The following is a 26,009-nucleotide window of genomic DNA, read 5'->3' on the forward strand; positions in this document are numbered from 1 at the left end:
TGTTTTGAGCAGTGGAGTGTGCTACAGTGCGTTAGAGTTTCTTGTCGAATTCGGCTATGATATCAACGGCTGCAAAGATCAAATGAAAAGGATGCCCCTCGTGACAGTTGGGCCTGGTGTCTCAAAAGGTGCCGCTACTCCTGGGCTGAACTTACGAGGGTCTAGACGCCGATATCCTCTTGTTTATTTGGCACCTTGTCATCCCACACTCATGATCAAGGAGTATATATTGGTGTCTATCATGTATGGAGCCCCGCCGGCTGTCCTATGACAAGGTTGTGTACATTTCGGTGCATACTACTTCTTATGTATTATGACGAATGCGAGTCTGTCCCTTACTGTACCCTGAATGACGGCCGACAGACACATGCTGTCCTAGAACCTCGTAATGATTTTGATAATATATGTTTCAAGTTGACCCTATATTAATTATATACGGCTGTAAGCGATCCAAAAAGCTGGATTCCGCCTGTTGTTTGAAGGTATATTGCTTGCACCTGGTAGCCTCTCGGTGTTCTTGTATAGACTATTGGTTAGTATTAGTACATATACATAGGTATATAGGTATATATACCGGGTTTCCCTGCTTTGAGGCCAACCTTCCCTACGGCCTCTTATTTCGAATTTCAAGCATATTTTAAAAAATTTTCTAAGCAAAGTTTCCAATACATACTCACCGCAACTTCCTACTACAGGTTTAACCACTAAACTCGCAATCTTTATTTCCCCTCCTCTCAACAGAACCCTGCAGAATACTTAACTATAAGCCAATATCTGAGCTATACAAAAGATTCTCTTTCTAACTTCGTTGTTGACGGCTACAGCATACGGATCAGGCATATATATACAGGCATAGCCGTGGTTTCTGGGGATCTGGGATCCTGTACTATACGAAATAACCAATTCCGCTACTACCCTAACTAGATGAATATATTACGCCATTGATATCCACTATCTTGATTATCCGTTTGAGGTTTTGCAGGACCCTTAAACCCTTGAAATTTCTTTCTTTCTTTGGACGGAAATTGAGGGTGACGACACTTCTGTTTTCAGACTCCTACTCGACACTTTCGCCTTGCATCCGAGCCCTCAATCTCGTGGCCCTTTGCTGGAGTTTATTAATACTTGAGTAAATACCAAGAGCGGGTGGACAGTGCATTTAACAGACGACCAATCGATACATTGTCAATACCGTGTCAAAGTAGTTTCTTTACCACCCCTCCTGCATGTCTGGCCTATCGGAACTAGTTCGACAAAACGAAGCCAATCGAATACCCATCCCCACCCTTCCCACTACTGACAAAAGCATTCATACCCCTCCGTTAACCGGTACGAATCACTTTGGCCTACAGAGAGACTTTCAGCCTTTGCAATTTGTCATCACGGCTCCAAATACCTCAGGTTCTTCGGGTAGCGTCATCGGTGTTACGACAAGAATTTCAACTGCAGCAGACATCTGCTTCTAGATACAGCATCATCTCTAAGACCCACGAAATTTAGTGTACCAGAGATTAGAAACGCCCACAAAACGGTTTTGCTCTACGTATCCGACTGTTTCCAAGCCTAATTTTGAGGCGCCGCTGGACCCTGAAAATCACACACGATAACACCACAGGAGATACAAGGCTTTACTACGTAAGGTAGGCAACAATTCACCAAAGTTTCCCTTCCAGCTGCTGTGTGCCCACCGCTAGCTAGCGTCCATGGGAACTCTGCCACAGACGTCATACTCTTTCCTCGTTTACCCTAGCCAATTTACCGTAAATTCGGAAAGTTTCCCCCTCCAACTGGTCAAAAGCGCATTCTCTCAAGCTTGTCGCTACCAGATCCGACGCATGTCTTTTCTATCTGGTTTTCAGTCTACCAGCTTTCTTGCCTTGCATGTTCTACTTATTCCGTGTTTTATGCATGCTGTTCCCCCAACCTCTCTTCTATCCTCGTCCGTTCATCTAGGCCATTTTCTATTGGCGGTTGCTGCCTATGGGACTATCATGAAATCGCGCAGAAAAAGGCGAGCCGAAAAGCAGTGTGAAAACGAGCGAGTCAATCACACATCAGCCCAAAAAGAGCAATCAAGGGTTCTTAATCTTTAATTACCCGTAGGCTCCGGGCACACATGACGAAGGTGTGCGAAATTTGAGCTTTTCTTTGGGGCTTTTCGGTTGTATCCACAATATGAAGCGAAGCCCGGCCCACACAATTTGCTTTCGTGCATGTTGGACAAGACGAGATCTAGCCATGGACCCACATCTCGAAGGCTCTAGCCAATAGGATTGGCGCTTGGAGATTGACGAGAAAGATCTGGATCTCGTTCGGCCCTTTCGAGATGATTTGTGCCAATGGTTCTTAAGCCCAAAACAGGGAACTAGAGACCAGCATGCATCTCAAACGGGAAAACGTGGACAAGGGTAGTGCCATCAAAGAGGAAACCAACCCTGGACGGAACCTCTTCGAATCTCATATGCGCATGCATCGCAGAATTACTGTGATTTATCAATTAGAGAGACAGGGTCCCTTTAAAGCCCGAACCTCGTGGAGAAGAATTTATCGAGATGGACCCACCCGCTGCATCAGAGGCGCAAGTAGAGGCCCCGGAAAGGCTTGAAAGGTATATATCATGATGAATTGGCGCCTCTGCAGCTCTGCAGCCTGCATGCGCATGCAGAATACCATTTGCTTACCCTTTCAAGTTTCCGTTTTTCACCGTTTCAATCTAGCTATCTGCTGAAGAGGGGGAGTTAGAAGTTGAGAGAAAGAACAAGCAAGAAAAGAGAGAGTGGCAGCGAGGGAACTGGAGAGAGAAACTAACTGCCTTGGAATGCCGAGCTATTGCATGCGATGATAGAACGGCGACCACGCTTTCCTGGCACACTCTCAAGCTAAAGTCCTTCGAAACCAGCATGAACTAAGGCTGCGAATAGACACATCCATTGCATGGGATCTTTCTGCTGCTGGTGCACCTGTTAGTTGTGTAAAACAAACGTTTTCCGGTTGCACACATTGCAGTTGATAATTAATTGAACAAGAGGTTATTATCATTCTACCATTCATTCTTTGTCTAACTTCCTCTACCCACCTTCTCTGAGACTGTTTCTCTTTTTGTTTCTAACTAAACTGTCTTGTGTCATATTTTCGACATGAAATGCATATGAGTCGGGCAATATCTGGTCTGGTTGATGCAAATGTTCATGTCGTTCAATGTTTCAAATTTCCCAACTTGGTTGAGTTTGGAAATCGCACTTAAACGCAACGATGACAGAGCTGACAGATCATATTAGAAGAATTCCAGACACCCTCTTCCCAGCTTTGTCAGATTCACTGGATTACTTTTTTTTCTTTAATCCGAGGCTATCTCTTTCTCTTTTGCCCATCCCTGCGCTCCAGTCGCTCTTCTTATTACGTCTTTTCAGAATCCAACGCCTCGCAACACCATTTTACGCTCGCCTCAGTAAAAGAACGCCCAGAGCTTTGGGTCCAGGCTTCCAATCCACGAGTCAGGAGACGAAGTTGGAATTCGTAGAATAACTAATATTTCATTTCTTCAATTATAATATTTCCAGCAACCGGCACCCCGGGAAATCTTTACCTGAAAGGATAAAAATTCTCTAGAGCCGGTTCCATAGAACGTCGAACCCACCTTCCATACACTCCACCACACCCATCTTTAGTTCGGGGATATTGTCTTTTTGTTCCTGATTTTTCTTCATTCCGTGGTATGCATGCGCCCATTTTCCGCCCTAAACGGCACTTTAGACTTTTTGCCTCTCTGTTCCTTGGTTCCGTATTTCTCGGAATGCGAACATGCCTATTCAACCCGGATGAGCGGGACTCCCAGAGAACCTTGACGAGCTGGACCGATGAATCTTCTTGGGACCATCATGCTAATCATCACCATATCTGACTAAATAGGGCGCGCGGAAAATATGCCACCCCGCAAGAAGGTAAACTCCGGGCGGGAGGTGTCTCAGTCAGTGTCTCAGTCGATCGTACCAGAGCATTCGCATAAGAAGCGATGCTGGGATCTAGTAGATGCCCCTTCGTTGTCTCGCAGTCAGGGAACTGGGACTATAAAGATGGATCCGAACAGCATTCACAAACCGTTACGCCGGTCAGCAAGATTACAAGTAACAGCTATACCAGAGCAATCGGAACAAGAACAGAACCATACATCCTCATCTTTACCGAATAAATTCCAAAGACCAAGATCGAAAACTGTGCCGACGCAACCACGGGATTGGAAGATACCAAAACGGAGGCCGGTATTAGAGGAAAAAGTAATTAGCCCTCCAAAACGACGTAGAAGGAAATCGACCTCAGCACGAAGGGACCAGATACCTTCCTTGTTACCAGCCATAACCTTCGAGGGTACTTTACTCCTCCTCCCCAATTTCATAATACATTGATACAATATTCTAATTGGTACATCGTAAAATGAACAGGCGAAGACATAGAAGGCGAAGAAAGCGAAGTCCGCGATTCCGACGGTGTACTTTGGGTAAAAATGCCATTCGTATCGCCTGAAGACATTTATAACTTCTCAGCCGAGTTTTACATTGCACCACCTCGGATAGTCGAAGTTAACACCGCCGTCGGCCCACCACCAATAATTGTCCGCTTACACATCGTAGACAAGAAGACCGGACAGGAAGTACCGTACGATAACGATCCCGAAAGGTACTACTGGGCTATGGCGAGGGTACTCCATGAAGACCACACACTGTGCACGGAACCGGAGTATCAGAACAAAAACCAGGCAACCGAGACTCCCATGTCGTGGTTTCATGAGGAACAGGAGGAAGATACTCGGACCCCCGTTACTCAAACACCACCACCTGGCGGCCCTGTGCGCAAATGGAAAACTTTCGTAACATTCCCAGGTATCCAGATCCCAGTAGTGGGAAAATACCGGATAATGATTACCTTGGGTGTATACATCGACCAGAAGCTGCGAGCGGCCGATGGGAGGGAGAAAGACGAGAAAGTCTGCAAAGAACTTGTATCGACTACTTCAGATGTTATCATTGTGCAAGAAGAAGAACCGAAAGACGATGATGCTTGTAAGTGTACCTTATCAAAAAGAGTCACAATCCATGCAGATAGGCTAATTGTATGTGTAGCGGACCTTCTCCAGAAAAAGGATCTCTACGACAAGTTTCTAGCGGAACGAGATGAATTCTTCAAACGAGAACAAAACGAATCATATTAAAATATATACAAAGGCGAACCTACGAGCTTAAAGCGCTTAACTATGGATAGCAATAGTTGATACAACTCGCCATCTTGCAACGATACTAGCACCCTCAATCATCGAAGCTAGCTCGAGCTTTTGCGATAAAGTTTCCCAAACACAGAATCGGCATTCTACACAAGACGTTACCTTAAAATCTCCAACGTATATTCCACCAAAAGAGGGCAGCTAGCCCCACTTTATTAACCCCGCCAAAATACCCCGCCAAATACTCTTAATACTGCTAAATATCCGGCCTGATCTGAATTAAGCTTTTGATCCGCACTCTTAGCGTTGATATTTAGCACTCTATTTACTTCGTTCCCTTTGTTGTTTGCGCATAGTTCTGATGTTAATAACCTCCATGTAATTCGCGACCTTCTTCTTGAGGTCTCTATAATCGCCTCTTCTTCCTCTTTTTCTTTCTTTTTTTTCCATTTGTTCGAACACGCATGATACCCCTTACAAAGAGTTCTGCTAGTCGATATTTATATTCTATATAACCTGTATGTACCTGGTCGCTATCGTTTGACTCTGATCGCTTTTACGCTTTTTTTGCCCTTTGATGTTCCGAAAACAAATACTTATCAAAATCTTGGAGTTTTCATTTTCTTCTTCTTCTATGCTATCTGCACGTACACACAAGCCGAGGAGTCTAGTATGGCTAGCCTGGTATCCAGGCGCTCTTGAGTTGATGCAGAGTACGGCGACGAGACGGGACAGCCTGCGTTTGTATTTTGAATATCCGCCTGTGTTTCTTGCAAGTGCTAGCTGATACAAAGCAAAATCGTTTCTTATATAGTATTTTATCACTCGAGAATATTCAGTAAAGATGAACCAATCGTATAACACAACTAGTTAGCTTAGGCCTTGGTTTGATTTAATTGTCAATTTGTCGAGTTTATAGCTACGCCAAACCTCACATCGATGTCAAGGGACATTCAATTGATCGAAATAGATCGACAGTTTTGAGAAGAAAAAGCAGATAGCTAGGCCCTGAAGCCCAACCGTCAAGAGTAGAGATTTTTATTTTTTTTTTCAGTGTAGATCTAAGAATTATACAAAAGAAACATAAAAAAAAGGAGCTGAAAGTAAAAGACCGAAGATAAAATGACGTTGACACTGCAGCAAGGGGAAAACACCGGTATAACAAATACACCACGCTAAATCCAGAGAGTATACTTAAAAAAAAAAAAAACACAAGGAAAGAAACAGTCAGATAGCCAGCCCTTCTAACCAGGACTCAAAATATCACCAGATACTTTTGTTTGAACGCCCCGTATATTGAAGAGAGATATTACCAAATCGAAACAGAAAAAAAAGAAAAAAGGGAAAAAGGAAACCGAAGTAAGGGAAGAGGGAAGCCTATGAAGTAAGGGCCCTAAAGGGAAAAACAATAACAATAAGGCAGCGAAAGAGAAGAGATAAGAGAAACAAAAGTTCCAGGCACCTAGCTAGGCCTAGACCCGTTTCAGACCCCCATTGCAAGTCCAGACCAATCTCATGTTGTGTAATTCTGCAGTTAATTAACCCCACTTTTTTTGCGAGCTCCAGCATATATGCGGGGGCCGGGGCTCACAAGCGGGGTAAAAACCACACATAGGTAGATGAGCTGCGAGCTGCAGCCTTTTCGCCTTGTAAGACTGCACTGTGGGCCCGAATTGACAAGTCTCTGGTTTTTAATTTTTTTAATTTTTTTCCTTTCTGGCGAGCAAACCGGGAAGGTGGGGATGTGAGAAGAGTTGGGAATGGGAAAGGAAGGTCTACAATCGCAATTAAGGGAATGCATTGCTGAGAAACATATGTGTGGAGAGTGTGACGATACAGTTCTTAGATCTTTATGGCCGTCGTATTACAGAGGATTTTGGGAAGGAGTATTAAGTGGAATACAGTTGGTATACGAATTAAGGCGTGTTTTGTGGGGTAGAGAGGTTATACTTATTTTGTGCAAGATACGGGATTGCGGTTTTTCCTGAACCACTTCATAAATCAGGATACGGACCCAGTGTTCTTCTTGATAAAAATGTTGTTTCTCTCTTTCCAAAAGAATAAGCTCCCTTCTTTTCTACATCTCGTTCTTTCTTTTTGTAATCCAAACAATTTTCAAGTCGTACTCCAATAAACGCCATAAAAATCTGCTACCTTCCGAAAAACGAACGAGTTCCTCTTCCCCGAGAAAAGGATTTTTTTGGTGACAAAAAACAAAAGAAAAAGAGCCAACTTCGAATTCTAGGGGTTTCCTGGAATGAATGATTGGACAGAACGAAAAGCAAAACAGAATAAAGAGAAGAGAGCGTGAGCCGATGGAAGAAAAAAAACGGCGTGGTGGCAGTCTTCGGTGTTTCCCCAGACGAATAACAAAAGAAAAAATCTTGTAGGTAATGCAAAATTTCAACAGGATGATTTATCATGGTCTTCGCTATTGCATTCGGGAGGTGAGTCTGAGGAAACATCGGATTCTCAGAACCAAGTGTTTCACCCAATTGCCCCGAAAACCAGCGAAGACCCCATCCTGTCGTACCGAAGTGAAGTTGATATATGTACCAGAGAATCTCGTATCAAAACCGAGTCCTGTAGTGTATACTTGTACAGTTATGTACCCCAAAAATAGCCCAGCAGCACAACAATCTTTCGCTTCGCTTTCAACCTCATGACCCCTAACTCCAAAATACATCAATCTCAGCATAAGAATGACAATCCGGTGAAGTAATCTATTGGCTTTGGTGGTAAGCTGGGGGAGGCGAGCTTCCGCCCCGTCGTCGTCGGTCATCTAGGAGTTCCTCCGCCTTCTCTCTCCTGAGCCGTTCCTCACCCCACCGTCGCGCCATCTCACCAGCCATCTTCATCATCCATGCCTTTTCAGCAATGGAACTGGACGAACCAGTTCGACCTCTAGATTCCAAGAATGGATTCTCCATCGAAACTGAAGAAGCAGAACTGTGATGGCCTGGCGAAAGCTGCTGCGGCTGGTATTGTGGCGAGTACTGGCCCGAAAAGAGGGAAGCTGGCGTAGAGTTTTCCCTAGAATATTCTGACGAATGGAACGGCATGCCTTTCTCCGAAGGATATAAAATGTGTTGTTGCGAGGTTTGTTGTGGCGGTGGGGATGGCGTGGAGGGTGTCGGGGGTATCTTGGTGTCTGAGCCTGCATGATGAGCTGTCCGATTTGCCAAGAAACTGTCTCGTCCAGTGGGTGATCGTAGCGGGGATACGTCCACATAATCCCCCCGTCTATCATTTATTGCTAGTGATGGAGGTGGAATCTTGATCTCCGGGATGGAGTTGATCGCCTCGTTCGCCTCGACATGCTCTTTCTCTTCATATCCGACTTCCATAGATGATGTGATGGACTCTGGAACGCTAGAGCCGGCGATTGAACTCGTGTCCCCATCGGATGTCGACATATCTTTCTTCCGCCGCAAGTTAACGACTCTAGTCTTCTTTTTCTTGCCTAGTGCACTCGATCTAGTGACAGGTCGACCGTTGGGGCCCAGCCCACCAGATGAGCTAGATATCGAAAGGGAAGAAGCCATAGCCACTAAGCCAGGTCTGGCACCATTTCCATCCATTGAATATGCTGTGCTAGAATGCGTGCCACTCGCCGATGAGGGTGTAGATGTAGGGTCGCTTCTTTCACTCGTTGTGGCCCAAGCTCTGTATATCGCCTCTCGAATTGAAGGCGTAAATAAACTCAAGGTTCTTTGCGAATCTGTTAGGGTTGCTAGCCTTAGTAAACCTTTTGACGATAAGGTGTCGGATTCCAAGTCGCTGTTAAAGGAAAACGTCTGCTGCTGTGGGGATCCTCCATTTTCTGCCTGTTCGCCTAGATTTTCGAGGGAAGACTTTGCTGATAACGACGGACCGCTATTGAGTGTCGGATTCTGGGTCATAGGTGATCGGAGGGTATTGTTCGAAGCTGAATCATAATCTTGTCCCCACCATCTTAAAGATAATCTATGAATGATAGCCGGTAGTTCTTCCTGGAAAAGGTTCCGTAGCTGTTTCTCTATTTCCTTTTGGAGGTAGTCCTTAATGAAAGGTATCGAGTCGAATGTGCTGCTGACGACCAAAGACTCCAGAGGGTCGTTTCTGAAAACCAGTGTTACGCCTTTCGCTTTTGAGAAGACTAAAATGACAAAACCGGACAACCGGAAGTCTGATAGTGTGATCTGGAGAGGTATTGTGAGGGGTGCTCTAAATAAACTTATTAGACGGTGATACTTTATATTATTATTATTTGAAAATGGAGAACTTACGATGCTGCAAGAGGCTGTGGACTAGTAAACGAAGGTGCCGTCGACAAATAAGTATTTAGAGGATTTGCCTACACGCCAGATTTTGAATAAGTATCCTACCATATTATTTCCCCATGTGTTTATCGTAAGATCCCAGAGGCAAATGACCAACCTGAACTTTCGTCTGCAGTGTTAAAAACGCATCACCAGAGTACTCCATCTTGAATATCCCACGAAATCTATCGTCGGCCAGATCGCCAATCTCCAATATCTCCAGATCCGGTGGTGTGGTCCCCAAATTCAGCTCTGTCACGAGAATATCGGCAACAATAATCGGTGGTTTTGGCGACTTGTTTAGAGCAGCTGTAAGAAGATCCCGAGCCCGAGAGTAAAACTCGGGATCCGCTGTTAACGGATGCCAGTTAAAGTTGAACGCCATTGTCGGTCGGAAATGGCTGGATGGTAAGGGAGGAGAGAGGAAGGAGGAGGGGGAGGGAGGAGGGGGAGAGAGGGGACGTTTAGGATGATGTAATGTCGGTCATCCGGTGAAGGGTTCTGGTGGACAGGCCGAGAATTCTTCACGGGATTCGGGATGGCTATTGTTTGTTCGGGTGATGTTGGTTCGGTTATCGGGAAGGAAGGCAGCCGATGGAATTTGAGGGTAATTCTAGGTAATCGGCGACGGATGCGAGTCGGCTTCAGCCTACAGCGGCAAATACTACGGTTCCTATTTGATAGCAATTGAGAGGGTGATGTTTAGAGGTTTTGAAGAGGTTGGAGGGAAATAGGGAGAGGGAGAGATTTTGATAATGGTGGTTTGTGGTTTGTGGTGGTGTCGCAAGTACCGCAGCTTAATTTGTCTGATGTGATAGGAGAAAGAAAAAAAAAAAAAAAAAAATTTAAATGAAAAAAACTCGGAACCACCTTCGACCTAGTACTTACATGTCCTAGCATGCTAGAAGTGACAGTACATACATGAAAGCAACTTGTCCCACTGCGGGAACAGCCTCGTTTACGCGACCAAGAACTGATAAAAGACTGCCGTGACGGTACATACCAGGGCTAAGCCAGAAACAAGATTCCGTTGGCCTGTCGCCTGATCTAGCAGCATGTTCCCCGTCATCTGTGTCGACTCGGATGAGGGGAACCTAGAGGTCTATTCCGAACATACAAATAGAGACGATACATGTCAAGCACTATGCAAGATTAGGTGGTGGGAGTAGTGCTGGTGGTACTTTGTCCCTTCATGCGAGGGGTAAGGGTACCGATGCTCCCCCATCTTCGTCTTCTCCGCCTTTCACATTTTTCTTTTCTTTCATGGCCATGGCATGGTGTGATGGTCAGAGCACCCACCCACCATGACCTAGTTCTACCTCTATCTATTTGCATCATTCACAGGGCAAGCTATCGATGCTTGGCTGGTCTCGTGAGCATGCCATATGCCTGTTCACTGCAGTCCTATTCATGGTCTTTCCAGCTTCGATGGTGGTATACGTATAACGGGACATACGGTATCTCCCAAATGTTATGATTATTTTCGTACCTTCTGAGAAAGTAAGTATGTACACTTACACATGTGTGCCAGTCAGTACTAAGTACATGTTCCTAGCCGCGTTCTCCGGTTTGCATTCCATTTCTTTCCTGCAGCCGCACTTTGACAAAGTACTACTTTTTTTTGACCAACTAGAGGAAAGGGAAAAAATGGGATGGTGGTTTCGCCCTTCCCGATCTGACATTTCGGCACAAAGTCAGAAAATCCCTCCCTTTCGGCATGCCGCGGGACGTCATCGGCTTCCTTGTTTTCTCGGAGATTATGACATCTCCGAGCTGACAGCGCTGTTACATTTGTACGTAGGCCGAGGTGTACTTCCATACATTAACGAAAGGAAGAAAAAAAAAATCTCCTAACTTTACACGAAATTAAAACCCCGACGGCGGGTCAGGATATACAAAAGTTTGGTTTCTAGTAGATAGGCATTTATCTGGGTGACCCCAATCTTGATGAAAAGATGGGTGTGGGGTACAAGCCAGGTTCTGCCTGCACTTTACGTTTGGGGATGTCGATTTACAGGGATAGCGACCCTTGAGGCCTTTTTATGGGATCTTTAAAAAATAACTCCAAGATCTAGCTGCGCTGTAAGCTAGCTAGATGTGGACCCGATATGCATAGCGGACCGCGAGCTCGTGATATCGATACCCATAATCGATATGTCTCATTCTTGATTTGCATGATGGATATGCATATATATACATATCTATCCGTGCGATGACGTTAATATATTCCTATGACTGATAATTAAATTTAATCGACATTCAAATCACGCAATGATGTGGTCTGAAGTTATGTTACTTATTCTCTGCTTAAAAATTTCTGCTTTTTATTCCTAATTATTATAAGGGTACGGCTATCCAGTGAATTCAATATTACTCTTCGTAACATCAATGTTATCGACATGTCGAATTAGTCGTACTAGAACGTCGAACCGCCCAGGCTAGGCTGGATTTGCACAACGAGGTACAAATATTGCCAGTCCCTTCAAAAACGACTTTTGACAATGTTACTCACAATTATAAATCGTTTACGGGTATACATAACTCATTCCATGCATCTAACCTTGCGGAATACTTAGGTGAAAAGCTAGCATTCGTTACCATTTGTTTTTTTTTTTTTTTTTTTACAAATTTGACATTATACTTACTGGTTAATCTGGAAATAATTATGGATCTTCTACGATTCTGAGGAGTGGGCCATTAAAACGTAGGATATTAATACCATTTGCATATACAGCGGCTCTTGGAGCGCCCCTTCTTGGTACTAGAAGCGCCGCTCATCCGATAGCGATAAACTAATAGGTTCCGAGAACTTGTGGACTGTGCGATTGTACAAACGTCATAGTTTTGGCTACAGAATTTTAGTGTACGTGTAATCGATTTAAATTGTCCCCGTAGGAAGCCGAGGCTGCCGCCCGCACAATTTGTGCCCGGGTATTGCTGACATGTATGTATCCATCGATGTCTATTTGTCCAGTTCGGCGACCTTCTAGACTAGTCTTGCATTAAAACACTTCGGCATGCTGATATAGACTAGGCATGGAGGCGTATCTACAGGGAAATAGGTGTTAATATCACAATTACACAGCGTTTGAGGACGCCTGTGTATATTTTACTAGACCGCCCCTTACGTAGATGGGTGCAAGCTTTAAAGTAAACCCCAAGGATTGCTACCTGCTATCAGTTTCGACGTGACTTCATACTACTTCTCCTCTTTGTAGGACGTGTCGGGCTGCGCGTGGACGCTCATCAACACGCTTGCTTTGTTGTATTTTGATTGCCTCGAAGTCATGATTTTCAAACTATTATACAATTGAAAGACTGCTTTTGGTAATGTAAAGAAACAATCGCTGGAAATTTTAGTACCTCTATCAGGATTTCCCAAGATAACCTCCTACTAGTTAAATAACGTCAGTGTTTGGGGAAAAGGGACATCTATTCAACCTGGTAGACACCACCAACATCCCACCTGCTTCCAGTCGCCGCTCGACTAACGTATTTTGTAAACCTCATAATTCCAGTATCCCGATAGATGACATTCATCGAATTCCAGCTAGCTGGAAGGTGCAACATCAGTCCATCTTCACCGCTCGAAGCAGCCGTGCTAACAATGGCTGGATCATACGAATCATCCAGTTCGTGAGATGTAGAGGTGCCCTTGTTCTTCGGATCATCAATACGTGGGTGTTTTGTTTTACCATCACCGGTAGACATGTAGACCTCGTAGCCACCCCAATTATCGAGGATTTGTTCTTCAGCATCCCCCATTTCTTCATCATCTTCCTCATCTTCGTTCTCGTCATCATCGTCCTCTTCCTCATCGTCCTCGTCAGCAACAATTATAATTTCTTCCTCATCACCATTCTTCCCACCCTCGCCCTCATCCTCTTCATCATCGCCTTCCTCTTCTTCCTCATCGCCTTGTTCTTCCATTGCATCCTCAGACTCCAGAGGAACATCCCATCCACCTGTAGTCGGTGTAAGGCCCAATACGACCTCGAGCCTGGGAGTCTCATCATCTTGGCCTAACCCAAGCGTATAATCCAACCCCGGCCTGAATCTCCGGGCGATTATATCCCGATTGACGGCTACTTTTCCAGTAATCTTTGCCAAAAGCTTTTTAAAGGCTACCGATGGAAGGAGAACGTGCGATAGCTCCTCGAGAGGGGAGAAATATTCATCAGCTGTTGTACTGAACTTCTCATGGTCGGGCTGGGTATACAAGAATCTTTGCTTGTAAGGTGGGCCGGAGACTTTCCATGATGGCGTATCTTCTGGGATAGCCGCGCCGTCGTACTTCAACTCCGTCGCATCTAAGCCCTCAATATAAGCCTTTAATTTTTCCGAGAAAGCGGTATCCAAAATCTTTAGAAGTTGAACATTTTTTGTCTCCGAAAACCTTTCAGCAACGCTGCTCAACGACTTGTCCTCAAGGTAAGTCGGGTTGATGTATTTCCTCAAGAACTTTAAATCCTCTTTGGATAGAGTTTGGTCTTTGTCCCCCTTAGGATAATCCGACCTCGAAGCCTTTGGAGAATCATGTACCTCCAAGTTCTTCTCCAACAACTTCATACTACTCTTCTCTGCCAATTCTTGCTCCCGACCTTCAACATACCCATCCTCACCCTTAACCGGGATATGGAACCAGCCGCTAACCGCCATTCTTGCCTTGCCATCTACGAAAACTTCTTCGACATCATGGAAACTCTTTCCAGGCTGCACAACGAAGAAAGCGAGCTGATTGGACGCTGGTGAGATCTCCAAGCTCCAATCCGGGGTTGGAATCAAGCTTTCCTTGCCTTCATCATCTTTCACGGGGTTTGTTGGGTAAAGTCTCAATCCACCACCCCACTCCGGCTGCCAGGCATCGTCTGGGTCTGTAAGATATAGGATATAGCTGACACAACGAGTGCCGATGACATCGTCATGACAAAGTAGGTGGCATCCTTTGGTGTAAACATTGATCGCCATGTCGACTTTTGAACCACTCAGTTTTCCACAATTGGTGATTTGTTCGATGTAATCTCTAAAAACCGGGGAGTAGAGTGCGTCGCGAAGCTGTGAGAGCGATGGAAGAAGCTTGCGCTCAGCTTCAGTGAGACCAGAGATGTTGACCAAGTCGCCTGATTGGTAGATAGTGTAAATGTCGGTGTGCTTGGGCGTGAAGTGAATATTTTCCATGATTTCGGCTCGCACGGAGCGTAGCAGAGGCTTTGAAATCAAGTTATTGATGACACAATGTTGATATCTGTTGTATATATGTCAGCATCATTCATGCGACTTTAATTCTATAGTTCAATTGCAAGAGCAATTCGACTTACGGCCCAGAACTCTCGTGGAAATCTCTCAAGGAAACAACATTGGCATCAGAGAAGAGGTCCTTACGGAACGACTTCTTGATCATAGCGTCATCTTGTCCTTGAATCATGGCTGTTTTCTTCCCTTTCTTATCAACCTTCTTTGAAGCCTTGGACTCGGCGCCGTTAGCCTTAGACCCGTTGGAGCTCCCATTTTGCGCCGATTTCGACCGTTTTGCTGAAGAACGTCCATTGGTTTCTGGAGCCTCATCTGCCACCCGTTTGGCAGACGAACGGCTGCGTGTAGACGGCATTTTTTGGTGGGTTCGGTGTGGTAACGGAATTCTTTTGTTTTCCGTCTGCAGGATTGAAGGAAAGAAAATTTTCAATGCTGTCGCAGGTTTTCTGGGGATGGCCGGGAAAATGTTCTTTATCGATAAGCCACATGGCGCCACCCTGACCTGAGGTCATTGCGGACAACGGCAACGCGAAATTTCGATGTTTTACTAGCCACACGGCCTCTGCCACCTTTAAAAGCCCTTAGCTTAGGTCATTGCAATTGTTTTGCATTGCAATGGAAATAACCTGACAAAATCATAGGGGGATGTTGTTAAAGTTATAATAGGTTCTATTAGTTCATATCTCTGTAGGAATTATCCAGAATCAAAGCGCATACTACACTGTCAAACTGTCATCTGTATCAATTTTGCTCAAATCTACTTCATTTTACGTAGAATCTAGACGACATAATGGTCAATAACCATAACTACGATCCAACTTTGCCTCGTACATAATCCTCAATAAACTCATTTCTCTGGCGTATAAATCGAAAGTCAACTCGTCTGTATACACGTAAGTTGTGTAATGAATTCTATGCATCGAAAGGACGCTGAAATATTGGTAGTTCACAGTTTGAGGGACAAACACTGTTCTTCGGACTAATGCGATACTGATGAAGAAGAGCATGTTATCTTGCGGACCTTCCTAGATTGGGTCTGCTAATGAGAGCCGTCGGGAAGCGAACCAGAAAACGTTATAGTGCATATGCAATGGATGTCCGATGTCCGTCCGGATAGACCGAGGTCGCGCAACATCCTTTATATCGGCACCTTTGTGAATCATAATGCTCAAGGTATTGTTATTAATCAGCCAAGTAGGACCTCTAGGAAGATTACCGCATTGAACTCACACATCCTATCTACAGACAATATTACCACGGGCTTACTCTCTTCGAACGTTCGAGCCAAAAGCTGCAAGCTCTTTCTATAGGCTTCAAAACCTAACACGGACAACGCGGGGTGTTTCCCTTGGATTTCAACAGAACATCAGAATGGCGAGTAATTCTAGTGAAACGCAGAAAGATGTGAAGTTTGAGGATATCGCGCAGGGGAAGATTCAGTCCCCGGCAGCATATGACTTCCGGAGTAAGTTTCTTTTGGTACTATATTATAGTACAAAACGATATTGTCCTATTGTATTGAGTACTAAGATGTATATTCATGCATAGGCGATACTGTGACCACTCCGACCCCATCTATGCTTCAGTCAATCCTCAACATATCTGTCCACGGTGACGATGTCTTCTCCGAAGATACTACAACAAATAATTTAGAATCCTTCATTATGTCATTGACTGGGAAACCAGCTGCCTGCTTCGTCATGTCGGGCACGATGGGCAACCAAGTTTCCATCAGATCTCACTTAACCCAACCGCCTCATTCGATCGTTATGGACTCTAGATGCCATATTTTTAACTACGAGGCTGGCGGTGCAGCTATTTTATCACAAGCGCAAATGATCCCTGTGAAACCAGCTAATGGGGAGCATTTAACGCTTGAAGAGGTTCAAGATAATGTTATTGATAGTGATGATATACACTATGCACCCACAAGACTCATTTGCCTAGAGAACACGATTAATGGGATTATCATGCCATTGGAAGAGATAAAAAAGATCTCTGCCTTTGCAAAGGAGAAAGGGATTAAATTGCATCTTGATGGTGCAAGACTTTGGAATGTCGTCGCAGCTGGTGGAGGAGATCTCAAAGAGATAATCAGTTACTTTGACTCTGTGAGCCTCTGTTTCTCGAAGGGACTCGGGGCGCCAATGGGAAGTATTGTCATTGGAGAGAAAGATTTTATTGGAAGAGTGAGGCATTTCAGGAAGATGGTGGGTGGCGCGACTCGACAGATCGGAATCGCCACGGCTCCAGCGAGAACAGCAGTAGAGGAGGTGTTCCTTGGAGGGAGGCTGACAAGAACCCACGAGCTGGCAAAGAGACTAGAAAGTTCGTGGGCAAAGTTGGGCGGGAAGTTAAAGTTCCCCTGTCACACGAATATGGTTTGGCTAGATCCTGCATCTGCCGGTGTTGATGAAAGTGATATTCCTACCGAAGCAAAAAAGGCTGGATTAAAATGGGACTATGAGAGAATTGTAGTTCATCACCGTAAGTAACTACTCCTTCATAGTTTTTATTACCCACTCATTAACAAGTATCTTGATAGAAATATGCGATGATGCTATCGAGAAGTTGGAGGGCGTTTTAGAGAAGCTGGTTGAAAATGGGAAGGCGAGGGGCGGGGCGCAGTCGCCAGAAATGCCCAGGATGGCTCGGTACTCAAGAAGAGTAGATCAAGACCTTGCTTGAGTCCCCAATCAGACCTAGATACTTTAAATTTGTACGTATGTTGTTTAATATTCGCTAGTCTAAAGATAACGCCGAAGGTAATATACAATGCACTTGCCTACTTAAAAGGCAAGAAAGAGGCCCTCCATATACACAAATCCCCGGACCTCAATTAGATAGATGAAACCTCCATGGGATTATTCGTACTATTGATATCGCTAGCATTGTTGCTATAATACATAGTACACACTTGTAGCGGGAAGTACTATGTTATATTGCAGATATGGGTATGTATCTGCAACAGGTCCCCGCCACTATATGCCTCCAAATCCTTCCATATTTATTCAGGCTTTTTCGGCGGCAGTACTGTCTGTTCAAATTTGAAGCCTCTGATCTTCGTATAGGGCATTAATTCGAGGTATCGCTCTATATGCAACCATACAACCGTCAGCAATCAGAACTCAAAGCTCCGTTTTTCACATGTTGGCGGCAATTGGATCCCATAAGCCTTAGAATTCCAACCCATACCTCTTAAGAGACCACACTTCTCAAGGTGATTGTTTCCATTCTTTCTATAGCACTTCGACAGCTCCTCCTGGACCAGTCTAGACATCATGAGCTTGACCCACTGCTCGCGGATAATGGCGTCCTGCGCGTCTCTGAGGGCCTTGTTATCGTCATAGTCGACCCCTTCGAAGGTAGGCTTAACGGTAGGCTTCTTAGCCAGGAAGGCAGCGGATTCTGGGGTCGACATTGCGGTGGACTGGGAGGGGGTTTGGAGGAGGGATTGGTGACTGCGGGTTGAATGTTGACGTCGGAGGTTGAGTTGGAGGCTTTCAATTCGGCTAGATTTGATTGGGAGAGCGGTTTGTGTTGTTTGAGGCTGGTATGTATAATGTGGCGGTGGCTGGTGCATAGTCCTCCGCAAGCAATTCGAGGACTGCACTTACACCGCCCAGGCTTGGGTTACACAGTCCATTGAACACTGAGGGTTTGTAGGTAGCACAGAAGAGTGACATTTGGAATACCGATTACTTGAGCACTCGACTCGAGCATACACTCGTAACACTAGCCTGAGTTACACATTTAATTTGCGCACTCAAAACTATCATCAGCCATCCTAAACCAAAGGCTAGACAGTGTATGTATCGATCCTTCATCAATTCATGAATTTCAATTACCCCATTTGAATCTTGTAATATAGAGCGCAAGTCGCGGGATCCTGCAGACCAACATTACTCAATACTATGAGCTCAAGGTTGGTAATTCAGAATTTGAAATAATTAATAAGACAACGTTAATTGCCCCATCCCAAGAGTCTCGAATAACCGCCCATCATCGGTCCACTTGGATCTTCACAAAAGATACATTGTTCTGTTGCCGGCTTCGGAGCGCTCGAGCCTAGGTTTATACATTGTCAAGGACAAGCCCTTTATTGCACACACCGACAATTGCAACCTCCAAACTCGAATCCATGTGCATGAGGTACGTATCCACTCGAGTCAGATAATCGATAATGCAAATATTATAACGTTGTAGCATACTTCGCGAGGACCCGCGGGCCCGGCCTGGGAACAAGTCAAGATAACATCTTATCTTCAGATCTTCCTTATCATCTGCTCAGTGAAAGAAAGAAAGAAAGAAAGAAAGAAAGATCCCAACATATATTATTGTCACAGTACTGTGTACGTCTCCCCGGAAAAGACTTGCGATAATCAAGCTTTAAGCGGGTCGGCCGATATCTGATACCTGATGTCAGAACGTGGGGCGCCTCTTGGCCTCAAGCATTTTCCAACAAGCAACACTTCTTGAAGGCAGCCGTCAAAGCTGCAGCTGTCATGCAAATGATCGGTTTTGGCTCCATGAATTCCAACTGTTTCATCAAGCCCGACCAGAATTCAGAATCTTTTGGTCATAAAAATGCAAAAAGTCTGACAGTCGGCTAACAGTAATCACACGCTAATGTGGGGAGGGCCGGTAATTTTCACCGACAGGCTCCTTCCAAAAGAAGATCCCAGCGTATCACCAGCTTGGCATAGGCCCAGATGGGCAACGGCACAACAGGCAGCGGAGGCGGTCGATAGCTAGCGGGTTCGTCCGCCCTAGGCCCTGCAACCACAAGACGAAACTTGCCTGCCATTTGAGATTTTTTGTAATGCGAATTGTAACAAGAATAATTCTAGAATCAAGAAGGTCCGTGGGTAAAACTTTGCTTGTAGTTTTTTTGAACCGTGGAGTGAATATATATGTTCGCCTATACCCCTCCAACCCGATGCCCGGGTTTGGTGTCCTGCAACCAATCCATCAAGCAGTATTTTGAAAATGGCCATTAAAACATCTCTCGTCTTTTTGACCGCTTCGGTTCTTCCCGTTTTGGGGGAGACAATTCTCGGCTTGACGGTGTTCACCCGTCATGGAGACCGTAAGTAACCTGTTTTTCTTGTCCAGACATTGGTATTTGTGGTTCAGAAAATATATCATGTTATCAGAACCTTTATGCATTTATATCGATCTTATAAGCTAATATAACACCTATGATAATTAGGCAACTCGAAGCACTATTCTGGCTACGGACTGACCAACCTCGGTTTCCAACAGAACTTCCAAACTGGAGGTCTCTATCGACAGATCTACCTCGATTCAAATTCCTCGAAGCAGATTCTCGGAATCTCTGAGGATAAATATGTTCCTGCACAGATCTGGGCCACCGCGCCTGACCAAAAGGTCCTGGCAAACACAGCTACTGCATTTCTCCAGGGTCTTTATCCACCGCTCGAGCAGCTTGACCCTCAAATCGCCACCAACACTCTAACCAATGGAACAAAGTACACCAATCCATTAGAAGGATACCAGTATGTTGTTCTTCACACGGCTGATGGTGAATCTCCAAACACTATCTGGATCAAGGGAGATGATGGATGTCCCGCCGTCACTGAAGCCTCCGAAGATTTTGAAATGAGTGCGGAATTTATGGAAAGAGAAGCTTCCACGAAGTCCTTTTACGAGGGATTTTGGGAACAACTCTCGGACGTTTACGACTACAGCCAGTCTAAGCTCAGCTATGCTAGAGCCTATGACATTTTTGATCTCATCAATGTCGCGCAAATCCATAACTCTTCAGCTACGGAGAATGTTACCGCTGAAGAGCTCTTCCAGCTCAGGACACTAGCTGACAGCGCCGAGTTCGGGTTGAACTTCAATGCCTCCCAGCCAGCTCGTTCGATCCACGCCCAGACCCTAGCGGGTGCCATCCTGAATCAGTTGAACCAAACTGTAACTGGGAAGGGAAAGCTCAAGTTCTCTCTCCTTGCAGGAAGTTATGATACATTCCTTGCTTTCTTCGGACTTACTGAACTTACGTCCGCCTCTCCAAACTTCTTCGGACTACCAGATTATGCTTCAACTATGGCCTTCGAGATCCTCACCGACAAGGATGTTACTGAGTTCCCATCCAGTGTCGACGACCTCAAAGTCCGCTTCCTCTTCCGCAATGGATCCGATGCTGGCTCTCCATTGACTCCCTTCCCACTCTTTGGTCAGCAAGAAGTAACTCTTTCTTGGACCGAATTTACGGCCCAACTCTCTGAGCGTGCTATTACCACCGTTGAGAAATGGTGTGGAATGTGCAAGAGCACAGAGTCTTTTTGCGCTGCCTATGATCCAACCCTTTCATCTGGTTCCATTGGAGTCAATAGCAGCAACTCAGGTGGAAGTGGCATGTCGAATGCTGTTGCTGGTGTTATTGGCGCCATGGTCACCTTGGCAGTTGTCGCCCTTGCCGGTCTTGTGTTCTACTTGTTCTCAAGAAAGAGGAGGACGGCTCCTCCTTCCAGTGGTGCGAGCATTGGATCTGCAGAGAAAGGTAGCCTACACTGATCTGGATTAACGATCATTTAGATCGTCCACGAGTAATAGTTTGAGCATATATATAGTAATGTCTGATTAAATAGTTATTTAATGATTAATATTAGCAAACAATCCTGAATCCATGGATCCATCGCTCTCGTATACATAGAACACCAATCGTAAGCTACGTAAGTCTACTAGTATTGTAATGATTGTGGACTACATGTAGAAGGCCGGCTACGTATACATGGTCGTGTAACTAAGATATGTAAATTTAGATATATTTTCACAGACACCATAATCTCGGGTTGGAGATATCCATAGCTTATATTCATCTGCTATTTATGTTCCTTCTAATATGTTGTCCGAAGCAGATTTATCCCCTCGCGAGTCAAGTTACGTTTAGCACGCCAGAATAAAGTCTAGAGGCCATTTACATTAGGCTCTGGATAGGACGATAAACATTTTTATTTCTCCTTTCTTTTCTTCTTTTCTCCCTCAGTGCCGACGAAGCCTAAACTTAAAGTAGTTTTCATTTGTCGGAACATTGAGGAAAGGATCCGGATCTTCCACTGCTGGTGGTCTCAACGGTGCATTATTAATGTTGGCTTGGGGAACTGGCGCCTGGGCCTGCTGTAATTGCACTGTAGTATCCTCTACCTTCACTTGCCCTTCAGGTTCAACTTCAATCTTTGTACTCGGAGACTTATAGGTTGGGTGCTGCGTCGGATCATCTGCCCACGCCTTCGGTTCCTCCAATTCTGATCGATCAATTACGGGGCGGTCGGTACGATCTGTGAACGACCTTTGAAGCCGGTTTTCGAACCTGCCGGGTCGTATATTTTCCGGCCTGTCCCTTGACTCCCCGAACATACGGTTTTCGATTAAGGCGCTCAGTTGGTGTACCGGCAGTACGTCGGCCGGGCCCCCCTTATCAGCATTGCTTTGTAGTGCGTTCCAATAATCTGCCTGAAGGTTTTCTGGTATTATACCCATAGCTCCGTATGGGTCTTTACCCCCTGATTTGTAGAGTTCGGGCCAGAACGACGGCCCCAGTAGAAGGTCATTTATCGTTTTTGGTCCAGAATTGACATTGTCTGGGTTGACTCCGGCTCTTCGAAGCGCCTCTTCTTGAGCTAGGGACCTGAGCGTAGGCGCCGTGTCCTGGCCATGTTCCAGTTTTAAACCTTTTCTAGCACTGGCCTCTCCAAGGCTTTTCCGGAAATCATCAGCCACGTCCTTGGGAAGTGGTTCCTCGTAGGCCCCGATAAACTCAGTATTTGGGCGTCCTTGTAGCATGTCCTGCGTGATTTGTTTACTCAATTTAGAGGTGGATCCTTTATCGTAGATATTCCCCGTAGCTCTAAGAACTGGCATGCTTTTATCTTTGATCTGAAGTCTTAATTGACCTGATTTAGAAGTCTCAGCCGATTCACCATCTAGAGCCTCTAATGGAGGCTCTATTTTAACTTCAATATGCTCAGTCTCGACTTTAGTAGGCTTATCCCCCCTGAGGCTATCAACGGGGTTTAGCTTTAGAAGATCGCGAGCAGGGTCATATATTGATGTCCTGGAGCCAATGGTACCATATTGAACAATGGGACCCTCCCCACCCGAACTAAATGGCGCAGTTCGAAGTATTTGATTAGTTTCTCCATCAAGTATAACATAACCGCCATCGCCCACACCCGCAGGGGCACTGAAATCCGCATATGAACCATCAAGCTCCTCGAGGGGGACCAGCATCAAAGAGTTGTACTTTGCAACTGCGGTCGACATCCCTCCAATTCGAGTCAGGTCAACTACCTGCCATGACGGAACACCGTTTTGGTCGTCCGAAACCCAACGTATAAAAACATCTGGATCACCCTCGCAATCGAGATCGAGCCAAAGTCCCATAGCATACAGTATATTGTTGTCATAGCCGTTGAGGACACTTACCGCGTCAATCTGACTGTCAGATGGGGAGGATAGAGGCTTGTTTATCCTTTGGCAGTTTGGGTAATCATCATCATCAGGTTTGGACCCATCGATAGTTGTACCTTCGCTTACCTCCATGCCCGTCCATTTGAGCTTAAGCCAGTAGGCAGACGACGGAGAGAATAGAAGGAATGATATGAGTATGTAGATTCTAAGTAGCGCTAAGCGAGGGAATGCCCTCGCTCTGATGAGAGGGGAGGCCATCTTCTTGGTTCCAAATTGCTGTAGATTTTTGAATCGGCTCTTGAATATCAAATTTTATCAATGGCAGTAAAACATGGAATAGTACCGTTAAATTGAGAAATACGACAAATGGATTCCACGTGAGTCCAGCCTTGGGTAGCTAGCGCCAGTTTTTAACATTAGTCTTGCCGGCGAGAATTCGCGCTCAATTCGAAAAGGCACTAATGTACAATGGATGCAGGCATACGGTGGGCCTATGGGGATTTTGATACATCGATGCTGAGTCGTTATGCCCGGGTTCGCGGTATTTGAATTAAGTTATGTTCTATAGTTTAGGTTCTGTGGAGTTCTAGTCGCCCAGCAGACACGTACAGTACTCGACAAGTAGGTTTTCCAAATCAAGGGAGTGAGGTTATCTAGGGGTTCTGAGACTGAAAATAGATAAGCTTACAAAACGTGCATCAGGCCAAGTACAAGTCGATATATATTCCGACCCTCCATGCAAGCATTCGCATGATTTCTTTGTTGGATACTTGTAGTTTCGGCCGATTGGAGGCCTGCCTCAGCTTCTCGATGAATATCCTTTAACAATTCAAAGCTTATAAATTTAAATAATAAAACCCCAAGAAAAAAACACGAAAACTACCTCAACCGAATAGATCTCCGAGTTCATAACATACTAGTCTAGACTATCACTTAATTTATGTGTGAATCAAAGTAATATCGTGGCCTTGATTAAGCTAAGGCGGTGATTTAAGACATCGAGACAAGTCCCCAAATCCTAGATTTAATCGATCTCATATTCACATACACAGTATTTGATCAAAGAGTGCATATTCTATAAAACTATTCCACCGCTCAAGTTATCAGAACTTATACAGGCTCGGCCGGGTCTGTCTAAGATACAAGAGTCTATACAACTATATGCACTCTCCAAGACATCTAAACCATTCTATGAGCTATACACTCGTGTACTATAGAAAATATATGATTAGCAAAATCCCAAGGGAGAAATCAATGCCCCTATAAAAGATCTACTTACTCCCCCATCTAGAACTACTTCAGTCCCTGTTGCGAAGCTCGACGCATCACTGGCAAGATAGACATATGCCCCCTTTATTTCGTTCATACTGCCCTCTCGTCTTCAGAATAGTTGTCAGCATATCCCCGATCGTAGTCATGTCCAATTTGCATTGTATTTATTTGGTACTAACCCCATCGGCGTTCGTCCCTTCCAGGCTGCCCTCATAGGGTCCGGTGCAGCTCCTAGTGCTTCTGTGGCAATGTACCCTGGGCTGACGATATTAACGCGCGCAAATTGAATGTACTCAATAGCCAGTCCTTTGGCGAAATGAGTTAAGGCTGCTTTAGTAGCATTGTATGGCGCATAAGCCTGTGGAACAAGCTGCCGTTTTCCTGCAGTGCTTGATGTCACAATAAATGACCCTGTAATATAGTTTTCCAGCTTTGCACCATTTAGATCAGTGCCCTCATTCTTTTGACGTTCAAAGTATTTTCCTGCGGCCTTAGCCGAGTAATATGCGCTGACAAAGTTAACATTCAGAATATTCAAAAATTGTTCCGAGGGACTGTCGATGGTTCGTCCGTGAAGCCATGGAACTCCCACATTGGCAACAAATATATCAAGTCGGCCATTGAGATCCTTGACACTTAGGTCTAGCGTAGCCTTGAGGGCAGTTTCGTCTGTAACATCTACTTTATATGCCTTGCCTTCTTCCGGTGTTAGGGCAGAAGACTACAGTAATAAGAATTATTTCTGTACTTACATATGACACCATAGGCCTCTGAGACCTTTGCTGCTTTATCTACAGCCTCTTCGTTTGAGTTATACCATAATGCTACATTAGCACCGGCCTCTGCGAATGCCTCTACGACGGCATACCCAATTCCTATATATGTATGCGCGAGAGTTAGATTCAAAGTCCGCACTTCGGTTGAAGTTGACATTCATGGATTCATCAACAAACGTCCTGGGAGCCACAATACCATCTCTACATACCTTTCGCTGCCCCTGTAACAACCGCAGTGCGGCCCTTTAGTGATAATAGCGAAAACAGACCTCTATCCTGGGCGGGCGGTTCGGTGTTGTTATGGTGGAAAATGCCGTCTTGTTGACCAGGTTGAAACCACTCGGCCATCGTGAAGCTTGATATATATGCAGAGAAATTATAAACTCAAGCCAGAGAATACGCAATAATATAACCTGAGAGTTGATGAGCGTCAAATCTGGCCTTACTAGTGGGTTGAAGCCCACTTATATACTGATCTCGAAATCCACATAGATAGAATAGCTATCCCACCGCCCGTTCGCTCGTATACGTACAGATGCATGCATGTTGACAAAACACAACACTTAAGCGCTGGCACGCTGTGGGTCTGATTAATATTCATATTTTCCAAGACTCAAAAACTGCTTGGTAATCCTTCATAGATGCATTTTAAAATCTTTATCATAACGAAATACGAACAGGCCATGTTGCATTAATGCCACCCTAAATTTCAAAAGATCTCAAGAACCAAAATGTACTGATGTATTGACACAG

The 26,009-nt window shown here is 45.0% G+C and overlaps 8 protein-coding genes across 8 annotated transcripts; 3 read left to right on the forward strand and 5 right to left on the reverse strand.

Moving 5' to 3' along the window:
* Positions 1–3,923: 3,923 nt before the first annotated feature.
* Positions 3,924–5,206, forward strand: AOL_s00043g659 (uncharacterized protein; the record flags this gene model as incomplete). Its single annotated transcript, XM_011121145.1, has 3 exons — positions 3,924–4,365; positions 4,440–5,057; positions 5,118–5,206. 3 exons carry the CDS (start codon positions 3,924–3,926, stop codon positions 5,204–5,206), a joined length of 1,149 nt encoding a protein of 382 aa, XP_011119447.1.
* A 2,732-nt stretch (positions 5,207–7,938) lies between these two features.
* On the reverse strand, positions 7,939–9,901 carry AOL_s00043g660 (uncharacterized protein; the record flags this gene model as incomplete). Its single annotated transcript, XM_011121146.1, has 3 exons — positions 7,939–9,421; positions 9,484–9,551; positions 9,635–9,901. The coding sequence occupies 3 exons, from the start codon at positions 9,899–9,901 to the stop codon at positions 7,939–7,941; spliced, it is 1,818 nt and encodes a 605-aa protein (XP_011119448.1).
* Positions 9,902–12,948: 3,047 nt separating this feature from the next.
* AOL_s00043g661 (uncharacterized protein) lies at positions 12,949–15,124 on the reverse strand (the record flags this gene model as incomplete). Its single annotated transcript, XM_011121147.1, has 2 exons — positions 12,949–14,761; positions 14,835–15,124. 2 exons carry the CDS (start codon positions 15,122–15,124, stop codon positions 12,949–12,951), a joined length of 2,103 nt encoding a protein of 700 aa, XP_011119449.1.
* A 1,016-nt stretch (positions 15,125–16,140) lies between these two features.
* Positions 16,141–17,457, forward strand: AOL_s00043g662 (uncharacterized protein; the record flags this gene model as incomplete). Its single annotated transcript, XM_011121148.1, has 3 exons — positions 16,141–16,234; positions 16,318–17,256; positions 17,315–17,457. The coding sequence occupies 3 exons, from the start codon at positions 16,141–16,143 to the stop codon at positions 17,455–17,457; spliced, it is 1,176 nt and encodes a 391-aa protein (XP_011119450.1).
* A 319-nt stretch (positions 17,458–17,776) lies between these two features.
* Positions 17,777–18,190, reverse strand: AOL_s00043g663 (uncharacterized protein; the record flags this gene model as incomplete). The annotated part of the gene is made up of 2 exons (XM_011121149.1): positions 17,777–17,862; positions 17,965–18,190. The coding sequence occupies 2 exons, from the start codon at positions 18,188–18,190 to the stop codon at positions 17,777–17,779; spliced, it is 312 nt and encodes a 103-aa protein (XP_011119451.1).
* Positions 18,191–19,758: 1,568 nt separating this feature from the next.
* On the forward strand, positions 19,759–21,312 carry AOL_s00043g664 (uncharacterized protein; the record flags this gene model as incomplete). The annotated part of the gene is made up of 2 exons (XM_011121150.1): positions 19,759–19,858; positions 19,982–21,312. 2 exons carry the CDS (start codon positions 19,759–19,761, stop codon positions 21,310–21,312), a joined length of 1,431 nt encoding a protein of 476 aa, XP_011119452.1.
* Positions 21,313–21,780: 468 nt separating this feature from the next.
* Positions 21,781–23,466, reverse strand: AOL_s00043g665 (uncharacterized protein; the record flags this gene model as incomplete). Its single annotated transcript, XM_011121151.1, has 1 exon — positions 21,781–23,466. One exon carries the CDS (start codon positions 23,464–23,466, stop codon positions 21,781–21,783), a length of 1,686 nt encoding a protein of 561 aa, XP_011119453.1.
* A 938-nt stretch (positions 23,467–24,404) lies between these two features.
* On the reverse strand, positions 24,405–25,604 carry AOL_s00043g666 (uncharacterized protein; the record flags this gene model as incomplete). Its single annotated transcript, XM_011121152.1, has 5 exons — positions 24,405–24,419; positions 24,488–24,587; positions 24,660–25,176; positions 25,233–25,355; positions 25,466–25,604. 5 exons carry the CDS (start codon positions 25,602–25,604, stop codon positions 24,405–24,407), a joined length of 894 nt encoding a protein of 297 aa, XP_011119454.1.
* Between the last annotated feature and the right edge of the window lie 405 nt (positions 25,605–26,009).

The sequence above is a fragment of the Orbilia oligospora genome (assembly GCF_000225545.1).
Source record: "Orbilia oligospora ATCC 24927 unplaced genomic scaffold scaffold00043, whole genome shotgun sequence".
NCBI classification, from domain to species: Eukaryota; Fungi; Ascomycota; class Orbiliomycetes; order Orbiliales; family Orbiliaceae; genus Orbilia; species Orbilia oligospora.